The sequence below is a fragment of the Octopus bimaculoides genome, chromosome 9 (assembly GCF_001194135.2).
Source record: "Octopus bimaculoides isolate UCB-OBI-ISO-001 chromosome 9, ASM119413v2, whole genome shotgun sequence".
NCBI classification, from domain to species: Eukaryota; Metazoa; Mollusca; class Cephalopoda; order Octopoda; family Octopodidae; genus Octopus; species Octopus bimaculoides.
This window is the reverse complement of record NC_068989.1, coordinates 11427730-11441026: the sequence shown is the minus strand read 5'-3', so window position 1 is coordinate 11441026 and position 13297 is coordinate 11427730. Positions and strand designations below refer to the sequence as shown.

Sequence of the window (13297 nt, the reverse complement as noted above, 5' to 3'; positions counted from 1 at the left end):
GGCTACCTCTGATGAGTGCAGGGTTATATAATCGGACTATTATCTAACACCTTCATTGAATGCCTAGCACAAAACCGATTGGTAAGATTGGTTGTAATGAATATTTTTATACTGTACACTTCGATTAATATATATATATATATATATATATATATATATATATATATTAATTGGACAGGTATCTAATTTCATAAAGAGAAGGTTATAAAATGGAATGTGGATTATGATATCAGTTTGGGTTTGTATAAATCTAGATACAAGTTGTAGATAAATGATGCACAGTTCAACTATTGTCAACAATAGGAAATAGAAAAAAATAATTCAAAATAATTAACTGAAGGAATTAGTTGTTTTGCAATGAGAAATTAAAAATTAGGTGAAGGTATTGGCGTGTAGTAAAAATTTTGGTTCCCAATCACATGGTTCTAGGTTCAGTTCCAAAGCATGGCACCTCAGGCAAGAGTGTTCTATTATGGCCTTGGGTTAACCAAAGCCTTGTGAGAGGATTTGGTAGATGGAAACTGAAAGAAGCCTATCAAATATATGTTTGTGTTTGTGTCCCTGTAACTTAGTGGTTCGGCAAAAGAGATCAATAAAAGGATTGACTCGTTCAACTAAAATTCTTCATAGTAGCTCCCCTGCATGACCACGGTCTAATGGCTAAAACAAGTAAAAGAGCAAAGATTAATGAAAAAAGTGAGTAAAGATTAATGAAAAAAGTGAGTAAAGATTAGCAAAAAGGAGTAGATCAAGACAGACATATGGAAAAACCAGTATGAAAAGTATTTCCTAATGTTTTGTTACAGGTACAAGACGAGACATTTTTAAAGAGAAGTCTAATTGATTAATTAAGCTGAGTAATTAATTAAACTTGTTTTACCAACTCTAGAAGAATGAAAAGTCAAGACAAGAATCATCAGGATTTGAAACCCATAAAGGATCATCAGCCTGCAAGGAATGTTAATCTGTCACTCTCCTAATCCTGCTAATCTAACTGTGTGGTTAAGAAGCTTGCTTCTCAACCACATGGTCTTAGGTTCAGTCCCAATGTGCAACACCTTGGAAAATTATCTTTTACTATAGCCCCCAACCAAAATCTTGTGAGTGGATTTGGTAGACAAAAACTGGAAGAAGTTTACTGTGTGCGTGTATGTGTTTGTGTGTAACCTTGTGTAGACACCATGAGATAGTTGTAAATGAAAATCACTGTCATACAAGCAAAGTTGTTTGTCTCCAGTCTTCTGTGAAAAACCTGTCTAGCTATAGGAAGGTGTTTAACTAACCTGGAAAGAGTTGAAGGTTGGCATCAAGTAAGGCATCCCAGCTTTAACAAAATCTGCCTCAACTAATTCTATCTGACCCATGCATGCATGGCAAAGTGGACAGTAAATAATGATGCAACAGTTGCATACTACAGTGAAGGAGGAGGCTGAAATCAATTAAACTGACATCAGTATCTGACAGCGAGTTCATTTTACTGAACCTCACAGAAGAAAATCAAAGACAAGCCAGCCAAATGCTAACTTGGACTGCAAAGGGACATAATTACATAGAATATAATTATAATTGTCTAACCTATGTGGCATGAGGTGGAGGAGAGAAACAGATGTGAAAAGGAATGAACAAAATGAAGGCATATCATTCACCAATCTGTCTATTCTACCTATCCACCCCCACCCCAAGTGAAAACGAAGAAAAAAAAGGAGAATGAGCTTAAAAAATACTTTCCCTAATATTGTTGTTATAGAAAGGAAAAGAAATTACTTAAAAAATATAAGAATTAAATAAATGAAAATATGGGTAACAGAAACGAACGGTGTTAACATGGTCATGATGACTGATAATAATTATTGAAATATTTTGATTATTAATGATGAAATAATATGAGATTTGTGTTCGTGTGTGTGTATGTATCAAAGAGAGACAGACAGACAGATAGACAAACAGACAGGGTGTGTGTTGTGTTTTTTGTCCACATTTTAATGTCATCGTCCAACTTGAAATATTTTCACTGCTGTTTAAAACAGTTTAGCTGCTCTCGATTCTACATTAAGTAACATGTTTTCTTTTTGGATTCAAAGAATCTGAAAGATATGCATCATCTTTCAAGGATGAAACTGGAATGTACCTTTTTCGTTTTTCTTTCAAAAGGACAGAGAGAGATAGGGAAAAAAGTTATCGTTTCATTAACTTTAATGAAATAATATGATGAATTAAGTTTGAAAAAGGCTAACTCTCACCAAAGTGGAATGTTGTGAAAGAATTTGGACAATTATTTATTCTATAACACAGAGAGAAAAAAAAAAATCAAACTTCCCAGAAGCAGAGAACTTACTATGCTGAGCTGGGTATGTATTTTTAAAATACAGACTATATATACACATATGTAATACACACACACACACACATACATTCATATAACACATCCAGTACATGCAGAGTTATATATGGGTGTGAGTGCGTGTGTATGCGTGAGCACAAATCAAACTAAGTTATGAATGCGTAATAATGGCACATGTACACACACACACGTACATAAATATGGATAACTGATTAGAAAGATTTAGTAGAATAATGTAAATAAATGCATAAAAGGTTAAAAAAAAACTAGTCATTAAAAAAAACCAAAGCATGTATTTATACATGTGTGTGTATGTGTGTGTGTGTGTGTGTATATATATATATATATATATATATATATATAGATATATATCAGTTGTTTGTGAGCTTGGCACCACTGAAGAGCCTGCAGTTGGAAGCAGCAACTGATCACACACATACACACACATGCATACATGATGGAATGGTGAAAAGGAATTTAAAAAATTGTCAAAGAAAAATATATAATTGTTTTGTGGGGGGGGGTTTTGTGTTTGTGTGTGTATGGGTGCATAATTTTTGAAGGGGGACGAAGGAGGAATGTTTCCCGCCTCACTGGAGAGGAGGGGAAAAAAATGAAAATGGTTTTTAAAAAAAAATTCTAAAATTTACCAATAATAATAATAATGACAGAATTAAAACAATGAAGGTCTGTAGAAAAGTCAGCACTATTAGTAGCAATAACAATCAACCGAATTCTAATATTCTTCTATCTTACAATCAACAGTCAGATATGTTTCAGATTTCAAGTGGAATGTGGTTAGTTTTACAAAGTTTCTTCTTTTCTTTTTGTATTTCTTTGTTGCTTTTTTTTTTAATATTTTCTCTTCATTCATTCAATTTTTTTTTAATTTTTTTTCTATTTATATTTGTGATTCTATTAGTTTGTTTATTTTTAACATTTTTCTGTTGTTTTTTTTTTTGTGTTTGGGTTTTTTTCCTCAAAAATTCAAAAAGACAAAAAAAAAAATTATTTTCTTCAAATCACTTCCCTGATGCATTGCAAAGGCACTAAATGTGTAATAACAGCATTTACAAAATAATCTGCAAAGAAGTTTATTAAATTGTTAGGTTTCCTTTTTCTTTTTTTTTTTATTCGCCTAAGTCTGTAGAACTTGCAGAATTTTTATCATTTTTTTCCTAGATTTTTTTTAGATTCTTGGCTTGAAGATTTATATCATTGTTGAAATTATTCTGCTTCAAAGAATACTGCCAAAAATTGTGTGCTCTAATATTTTGTTTCTCCAATAATCCAAAAAAATTCAACAGACTTTTCAAGTATTTTATACATACATATATATACATACATAAGTGTCCCGTAATTCTGACTGCAGATACCAAAAATGCAACCTAAAATTTCAGAATATTCCAGGGAACTTTTACTCTTGTATTTTAATAATCATTCTTTAGCATTTAATCACTTGACATCAGTCGCAGAATTTCAATTCTTTTAAAATAAGAATGGCTATTGATACTATTATTCTTTTCAGACTGACTGTAATTCTTCAAAAAATTTTGATTTAGGAAATCTAATTTGATTCACCACAGTTTTTTTAATGCTTGTTTGTCTGTCTGTATCATTATTTTTAAGAATAACTTTTAAAAACTCCAAACATCTGCATGAATCAATAGTGTGGTCTCTGAATTATCTTCAACAAGATGGTAAAAGCCTGTCTGCTATAAACATATGTATTTGTAATTCTAAAATACTTATATTTCATTTTCATCAAGTTCTGCAGCAGGATAGAGAAAATTTTGGTTAACTTTAAAATTCTGTTTGGTTAACTTTAAAATTCGTGCCATGTTGAAAGTCACGTAAAATTGGCACCAGATTCTTAATCAATATTAATCTTGTTTTAAGAATCATTATGACAACACTACCATTGCAAGTTTAGAGGTTTCTTCATACCAAGTAAAGAGGCTAAAAATATTGTCCAAAAATTTGTTAGTATCAGTGAAATATGATGTGAAAGTGAGGGAGAAAAAAATGCAAGTGCTTTACAATGATTCTAAAATAAAACAGAAAGTTTTTTTTTTTTTTTGTTCTTGTTCACAAATGAAGCATCTCTCTTGAGCAAACTGTGCACGATAAGACAGAATGTTATGTTTTTTTTTTAAATTTTTCTTCATAGGCTAAACACAGAAGGAATGTAATTAAGTTAAATAAAAAAAATAAAAAATGAAAAAGAAAATTGCTTGGTGGCATCACGCGAAAGGGAAGTAATCATGTTGGAGAAGCGGACTTAATTCAAAGGATAAACCATTTCTTACCGAGAACGAAATGGAGTGATTTTAGTTAGAGACTTGCCATGTCTTGATTTGTTAATTACCATAAGAACAAGGTAAATTTCAAACCCGATTCAGACAAAATATAAAACAGTCGAAGCCAATGTTTTGCTCATTAAAGGGTTTCTGATATGCAATGAGCATCAGGTAGCTTCTACCCCGGGTTATAGGATTACCATGAACTTAAGAGTTAAGTGAGTATAAAATTGAGTTATTGCTGGATGGAGTCATAAGCTTTATAATGATGCTTTTCGTGTTCCTGCATGGAGGTTTCATCATCAAATCCACGGTCACAATACTGACATTCAAAAGAAGTTGAACCTAATTTTGATTTTGCAGATGTTGGACTATCATCAATTAGATTGTTGCTGTCTTCTTCTTCTTCTTCTTCAACAGGTGAACCTTCACCTGTCTCGTTAATTTTCAGTTCGTTTTCAGTCGGACTACTCCTACTTTCTAACTTAGTGTTTACACAATCATCATTATTTTGGCTAGTTTCAGAAACTCGACAACCTAATTCAGCTGCATGTTCTTCTGATTTGTTTTCTGTCCTCCCAAGCCTATTTCCTTCTTCTTTTTCTTCTTCTTCTTCATTATATGTCTGGTCGTAATGATGTGTTGTCATATGTTTCTCCATTTCAGATTCTTTTCTGCAGGTAAACTGGCAGTAACTGCAGGAAGTCGAGTCGTCAATGTCTTCATGTTGAGACTCATGTTGTTGCAATATATCCAGGGATGGTGTGGTGAAAGGGCATTGGTCACAGCGATATCCATCCTCACACTCGTTCTCGCTACTGTACTTTCTTCTTAAAGAGTTTTCGTTGTCACACTCCTCATCTCCAGCTGCTTGTTCCAGTGTAGAGGAATCTAACTTGGAAGTAGAACACAACAGATTGGTGATTCCATTATGAATTTCCATATGTTTCTGTAATGCCTCCCAGTTTTCAGTGCTATAGTCACAGTAGTTGCACACACACCGTTCGCCAGGTTCATGCATTTTCATGTGAGTCTCCAACAAATGCTGAGCATAACAATGATAAGGGCACTTAGGACAGCGCAACCTAGCTTTGAGAGTTCCCTGATTGGTTTTTGTATTCATCTGAACACCATTAGCATCAACAGAATTGCACCCTTCGTTTTCAGATAAATGAGTTCTTTCATGCTGTTGCAACAGATTCCACCGACTGACGCTATAAGAACACTGACTACACTTATAGCGAGCTGGGTTGCGATGTAAACCGAGATGAAGAAAAAAAGAGCTTTTATTATTGCAGGAAAATGGACATATTTTGCACGAGTAACACTTCTTAGTTTTGGGATTGATAAGATGTCGTGCATCGACATTTTTTAGCTTGTTACAACTTCTCGCATCAGTTGTAGATTGCAAAAGAGCTTCTCTGTTAAGGAATGTCAGTTCATCTGGATTGGGGTCGAAATTTGGCTCCCTAGAATGAACCTTGCGGTGTTGATTAAGTAGATTTAAACGGTTAGCACTCCAATCACAGTAATCACATTTGTATTTGCCTTCACAGCCATGCATGCTTGAATGGACGTTATAACTTTTTAAAGAATTAGACATATAAGGACAAAGTTTGCAGTGGTAACGCATTGCTTCCTCGTTACCTTCAGAACCCATCTCAAGCATTTGGAACTTTTCACTGCCCATTGCTTGCTCATCCAATAAAGACAGGTTTATATTCCTGTCAGTGTTATCTTTTGAAGATTTTTGGTTCATGTAGGCATTATGTGATGAGAAAGAGGAGGAAGGTGATGAGAAATCCATGACTGGCATATCTTCAGGAGAAGCCGACGGTGGATAATTCGTTTGTTGTGAATGAAGACGGGAATGTTGAGTCAACAGGTTAAACCGATCAACACTGTAATTACAAAAATCACATTTGTACTTTAGGCTGGAATTGTGGAACTGGGAATGTCTTTGAAATACAACTGCAGTGTTACAACTAAACGGACAAAGACTGCAATGAAAGTTTCGCCTTTTGCTTTCATAGTTTTGATCATCAGACAAATGTTTTTCTTCATCTTCAAGCATATCACTTTGTTCATCACCATCTCGTTCAGTATTGGCTCTGATCATTAGAGACACTGGGACGGAAGTACTTTCACCTGAGCTTGGTTTCCTTCTTCTATTAAAATTATCAAAAGATTTTGGGGTCAACAAGTCTTTGTTATAATCAGATGATTCCTTGAGAGTTTTCACAGAATTCTCATCGTAAGGATCGAGTACGACATCTTGGAATTCTTTTTCTTGTTCGCTGGCTTCATCACGATGAAATTTTAGATGCTGCTGTAACAAGTACTTGCGTGCAGCGCTATAGTTACAGTATTGGCACTTGTAACGACTGTTCACTATGTGCTGTTTACGATGTTTTATGATATTATTCTTGCAGCATGTTCGATATGGACAACGCGAACACTTGTACCGCACTCTGCCAGCCATTTTCACTTGCTTTAACATTTGTTGTAGGTTCAACTTACCACGCCGTTCATTGTTGTCGTATTTAGGATGAAAGTGGTCTCCACCCATCTTTTGTGAATTAGTTTTGTTATTAGCTCCTTCGTTAGACCTGTAATTTATTTGGGAAGTATTCATACTGCTGATATTATTATTGTTGTTGTTGTTGTTACCGATGCTGTTAATGTTGTTGTTGTTATCATTATTACTGGGATTCTGGTTGCTGTTGTAGTTGCTGGCAGAGTGTAAAGCAGAATGGTCACAGAAAAGGTTGACATGATCAACACTAAAATTACACTCACTACAGCGATACTGACCTTTATAACCATGAAATTCTTGGTGTTCTTGCAAAGATTCTTTAGTGGTCGTCTTAAATGGACATTGTAGACAGAGCAGCATATTCTTTGGAGGAATCTTCGCAGGTTGGTGAGTCTTTGACAGATTTGACATGTCACTGCAATCACAATTTAATGGTCTTGCATTCATTGGGTTATTTAATTTATTATTGAATTTCTTATTTGTTGTATCAGAGAGGTAAGGGGTGTAGCTTAACTCGGGTACTTTCTCTCCGTATTTCTTAGTATCTGCGAAATTATGGCTGATATAGTGAGTACGAATATGTGCTGAGGTGTTAGCAACTTTGGGGCTGCAAAAAGAACAATTTGGGCATCTATACATATACTTTCCATTTGGTCCATTTTCAAGAATAGGTAAAGATGGCGAAATCTCAGGATGTGAGCCTTCCACAGGTTTGGGAGCTATGGGTCTTAAATGAGATTCGCTGCTGCTTCCATCACTTTTCTGAATGTAGGTTGGTGTCGACAGTATCACTCTACTTCCCATTTCTTGTTTATGAGGTCCATTGGGTGAAGTTTTATCTGATGCAGAGCTGTTCAACGGTGACTGTTTCACATCATGTCCATGACTGCCACGCATGTGTTGATGTAGCAGATTAAGTCTGTCAATACTGTAATCACAGTACAAACAGGTGTGCTTACAGTTGCTGCCGTGCCTTTCCATGTGGCGAGAATACGTATTTGAACTGGCACCAATGAAAGGACATTTCTGACATTTAAAAGGACCACCAGTCTTTCCAGGGCTCAGATTCTTTTGGGGCTTAGTAAGCTGGGTAGGTAAGACCTTTTTAGGAGTCTGAGTAACTTTAGGTAGAATCGGGTTAAATGCTGAATTCTGACTCACTGCAACACCATTATAGTTGGGAGGCGGTGGTGGGGGAGGTAGATCATCGTACTTTATGTTGTTTTCGTACTCTTGTTGTTGAAGCAAAATTGGATGTACAGATCGGGCATGTTGGTAAAGAGTACTGATGTGAGCAAACGCCGCCTCACACCATTCACACTGTAGACGTTTCAAAGACATGTCATGCATTGGAGACATTCCATTTATGAACCTATTTTCTTTCTCTTCCATTTCTGTCTCTTCCCTCTTGTAGTCATTCGCATCCAGTTTCTTCCCTCTGTTGAAGTCATAATTGCCAGAGTTAGAATAATATTCCAAAGAATCGTCACAAGTCAAGTCCATATCTTCGTTATCTTTATTAGATTGCCAGACATCTAAAAGTTGGGAATAGTGAAGAATTTCATTCAACTTGGATTTATCTGATGTTTCAAACTCTGGATGAAGATAAAGATGGTTGATTAACTGTATTTTCTGATGGACACTGAAATCACAGAAGAAGCATTGGAATGCATTGGAACCTTGAGGTTTGTGTCCTTCTTTGTGTACAACCAAATCCATGTCATCTAAGCATACATACGGGCATTTACTACAGTGGTATTGTTTGATGGGTCTACGGCAGTTCTTGAGGTGACGAGTCCGAGATGAAACCTTTGCAGTGTTTGCTACTGGAGGTTGTGCAGCCGGATCCGATGAAGTACTGGTGTTCTCGTGAGTTAATTGATGCTGGGAGAAAATAAAGGAATCGTCTGAAACGAAGTTGCATTTTGAACAACGGTGTTTCACGGTTTCTTTCTCGTGGGTCTCTGTATGCTGATCTAGTGCTAGTTTAGAATCGGATTCAAAAAAGCAGTGATTGCACTTGTAAACTTTGGGTTCCTCTGATACTGATACATCTCCGAATACGTCAGGACTTGAATGCTTCCGTATATTATCGATTTGGGAACCATTGCCAGAACCATAATGGTTATATGTACGGATGTGTTTTTTAAGGTCACATTTCCAACGAGAGCTATATGTACAAACTTCACAAACATATGGCTTGTCTTCAGAATGTAGGTATGCATGTCGTTTCAGCTCAGCAGGACTATGACCAACAAACTGACATTCTAAGCAATGATATAAACCATTATTTATTAAGTCACGGAAATATGGATTTGGTTTGGAAACTGATTCCTTTCTTAAGTCTAAAACTGAGGGTGGTTTAGCTGGTGGGTCAACAACATCAGTCGACACTTTATCTGATATATCAATAATCACAGGAGGTATTTTACCAGGAATAATAGGCTTGAAAGAAAACTGGTTAGCATCTCCATTAATCAAAAGATTACTTGGTGCTTTTGTCATTTTCTCGTTATCATTTGGTTCTTCTCTTAATGTAACCACAACATTGGGTGGTCCGAACTTCATCTTGCTGTTGTCGATGACATCCTTCACCGTTCCTCCGCCACATCGTTTCATGTGTTTCACGACATCCCATTTCCACTTGCTTTTATAGCTGCATTCGGGACAACAGAACGGTTTCTCGTCTGAATGGTTCTTCATGTGTTGAGTTATTTCTGATGGCCAACGTGCACGATACTGGCACAATGTACACTTGTACGGCAAAAGAATATCAGCACAGGATCTGTCTTTCTCATTGGGATTTACCGAAGACAGGCGCTTATTGCGATTTGAAGACATACTGATACGTTGTCTTAGAGCAGCATTGACAGCTTTGTGTTGCTCTTCAAAAGATGAAAATTGATCCGAACAGCCTGTCAGGCGTTCAATGGTTGGCTGGATACTAGAAGTATATAATGATGAACTTTCCAAAGAGTCAGGCTGAGAGCTGGATGTTTTGTCTTTCACTAAAGAATAGACATTGGTGATCTGAAGACCAGGCATACTGTTATCATCAGAGTCTCTTTCGTTGTAGCGAATCCTTTCGGGAAAGTTATTCAAATAAGGTGGAACAGAGGATGACCTTTCACGAAAGAATAGGGGAGAAGATCTGTTGCTATGTGAAAATCTGGGAAAACGAAAATTGTCGCTTCTCATTTCCAAATCTAAATATTTCGAGTGAATTGCTGTCAAGTCAGTTTCAGACAACCTACGTTTCTTCTTGGGAGGCAAAATTATCGAGTCAAGGCTTCGGCTATCTACAAGTGCATCGGCTGTTCTAGAAATAGTCGGCTCGGAAATATTAGATCCTAAAATTGTTGCTCTACGTTTATAGGGGTTAGTTAGAGTCGAATGACTTTTCTCAAAATGCTTCACTAAATCCCACTTCCATTTGTAAGTCGAACCACACACCATACATATAAACGGACGTTCTTCAGAATGAGAGACAGCATGTTTTTGCAATTCAGCCGGCCACTTTGCTACAAAATCACAACGGCTGCACTTCAACTGACGCTGTTCAGTACAATTAAACTCATTCGAAGACAATGGCATGCGTAGTAAATGGTAAGTTTGTTGAAGTCCATGTGGAATTTTCTGGATTACGTCTCTATGTTCGTGAATCTTTTTAACATGGACCTCAGCGAAATGCTTGTTTAGTTCCTCTACACAATTGAAATGCTGCTGACATTCTGCACATTTAAATGCCCTTTTATTTAGATGAACTGCCATGTGGGAACTGTAATCGATAAAAGTTTTTGCAACAAACGAACACCTTGGACACTGTAAAACTGGAGATGTTTGTTTTTGATCATCCCCACCCTCAGTCATGTCCTGTTCATTATCCCAAATCGGTTCAGCTTTTATAGACATGACTCCTGAGACATTAGCTGAAGGATAAGGTTCCTTTTTAAACGAGAAGTCAATTGGTTCTCGCTGTGTGTTGGTTGATAGAGATGTCGGTGTCTTCCTCGATAAATCAAGTACTCCTTGGTCTGAATTTGCTTGACCGGAAGATTGACCATTTTGTGTTGAGTAGACGGATATGTAAGAGTTAGTGACAAATGGTCCAATCATCTTAGGCATAACACAATCACTGACTCCTGATATTTCATGACACACTCTACCATCATCAGCGTAACCGTTTGATTGGCCTTCCTTTTTGTAAATGAGCTTTTCACACGAGTCCTTCCGATTCATTTCATGAGTAATTTTTGTATTTCCCAGTTTCACTGGATTGTGAGGAGATGAAATTTGCTTAATACCATCTAGTTTCTCATCAGCATGCTTTTCTTTCCAATGTTTGTTTAGAGACTTGCGCCATTTATAAATATTTCCGCACTTTGAACAAGAATACTTAATACCAACATCATCCATAACCTCAATATACTTTGCAGGGTCAACTTCTTGACGTGTGCGCTTTGTTTTCTGTTTCTGGGAGTCGTCAATCCCATTTCCCTCTTCCATAACTATTTCCATATCTTCATCATCTAATTCATCTTCCATTTCTTCATCTCTTTTTCTGATATCCACTTCAGATGTTATGATAATGTCAGAGGTATCCTGGGTGTTTTCCCCTGTCAAAGTTATTGGCCCCAACACACCTACTGAGCTAGAATTGAACTCAAGGCCAGGAAAGTGAAGCTTACGATGACGAGGAAGTTTCTGTTTGTATTTAGTTGCATAATCACACACATCACATTCATAAATGGTGAAGTCTTTTCCATGGATATCTTTCTGGTGATGCAAGAAAATTTTTGCACTAGTTGATGAAAAATCACAAAAAGGGCAGATATACGTTCGGTTTTGAATATTGCCACTTCTTATTGGAGTATGGGAAAAGGAATCATCTTGGTCTTCAGCTATTATTAATCGGTCTTCTAGTTCATCATCCTCAGTATCCCTGTAAATGTGGTCAGAATTTTCATCGTCCTCTTCTCGGCTCATCTTATAAATGTTATTGTTGTTGTTACTGTTGATAAAGAAATCAGGCTTAGAGTTCCCAATCTGAGGGCTGCAAGATTTGGCACTGTTTCTTCGATATGTATTGTTACCAGTGGTGTTGCTGCTGTTGCTGCTGTTGTTGTTGTTGTTGGATACGGAGTTTTGAATGCAATGGCTATCTTCCGATTCACCGTGGGCAGATAACTGGTGCTGCGAGAACTCTCGAGAGTCTTTGCATGTAAATTTACACTGCTTACAAATGCGGTTGCGTCCTCCCTTCAACGAGTTATCTTCTACAGATAATACTTGAGTTTCAGATTCTTTGTCTTCAGTAGCTCGACTGTGTTCCTCGATGTCGGCCATGTTGCACAGTGCAGGCTCTGCAGTACGACAGCACTGCCAGATGCACACAATTCATATATCTGAAATAGAAAAAAAAAAAAACAATTAGTTCTCATAAACAAAACAATTCCACATGAGAAAAATCACTAATTTTACAATTAGTTTTAATTAAAATTAAACAAGTTTCATGCAAATTTAACCGAAATGTAATTATTCCCTTTCTCTTTACAAATTTCATGTAAATAATACTAAAACAAAAAAAAAAAGTCATCCATTTGTGAGAGAAAGGTGAAATTGATTCACACCTATACTAATTACAAGGTTCATATTTATTTTATCAGATGACCCTGATGTCATTTGAACTCAGAACAAAAGAAAACGAAAGCAAATATTTTGTCTGCAGCAGAATTGCCAGTCTATCACATTGATATTTCATAAGACATAGAAAGACTACAAATTTATAGATTTAAGTTTATATATATATATATATATATATATATACAAATAATATATGAGTATATGCATATATATGTACATGTATGTACATACCTTCATCCACATGTATATATAGATGCATATCTGGGTACATGACGTTGCAAAAATAAAACATGGACAAAATGATAAACAAGGTACAGAAAACACACAGGCAACATAGAGAACATTTCCTTCATCAGCTGCCACCATTATAACACTGGCGTTTCAAAGAGTTAGGGCAGAACGCATCGTTACAATGGCTCTTCCCACGGACACAAATTAAATTTGTTCCATGGAGGAATGTAGTGGCGGACAGAAAAC

At 36.2% G+C, this 13297-nt stretch overlaps 1 protein-coding gene across 8 annotated transcripts in view; it reads right to left on the bottom strand.

Annotated features, from left to right (window-relative positions):
• Window positions 1-231: 231 nt before the first annotated feature.
• LOC106879997 (uncharacterized) overlaps window positions 232-13297 on the bottom strand; it is a 320939-nt gene continuing 307873 nt past the window's right edge. For all 8 annotated transcript variants that reach the window (XM_052970417.1, XM_052970418.1, XM_052970414.1 and 5 more), the window contains one exon: window positions 232-12582. In XM_052970417.1, the coding sequence (XP_052826377.1) occupies window positions 4877-12523 (7647 nt within the window). In that variant the 5' untranslated portion in view covers window positions 12524-12582 and the 3' untranslated portion in view covers window positions 232-4876. The remainder of the gene's footprint in view (window positions 12583-13297) is intronic.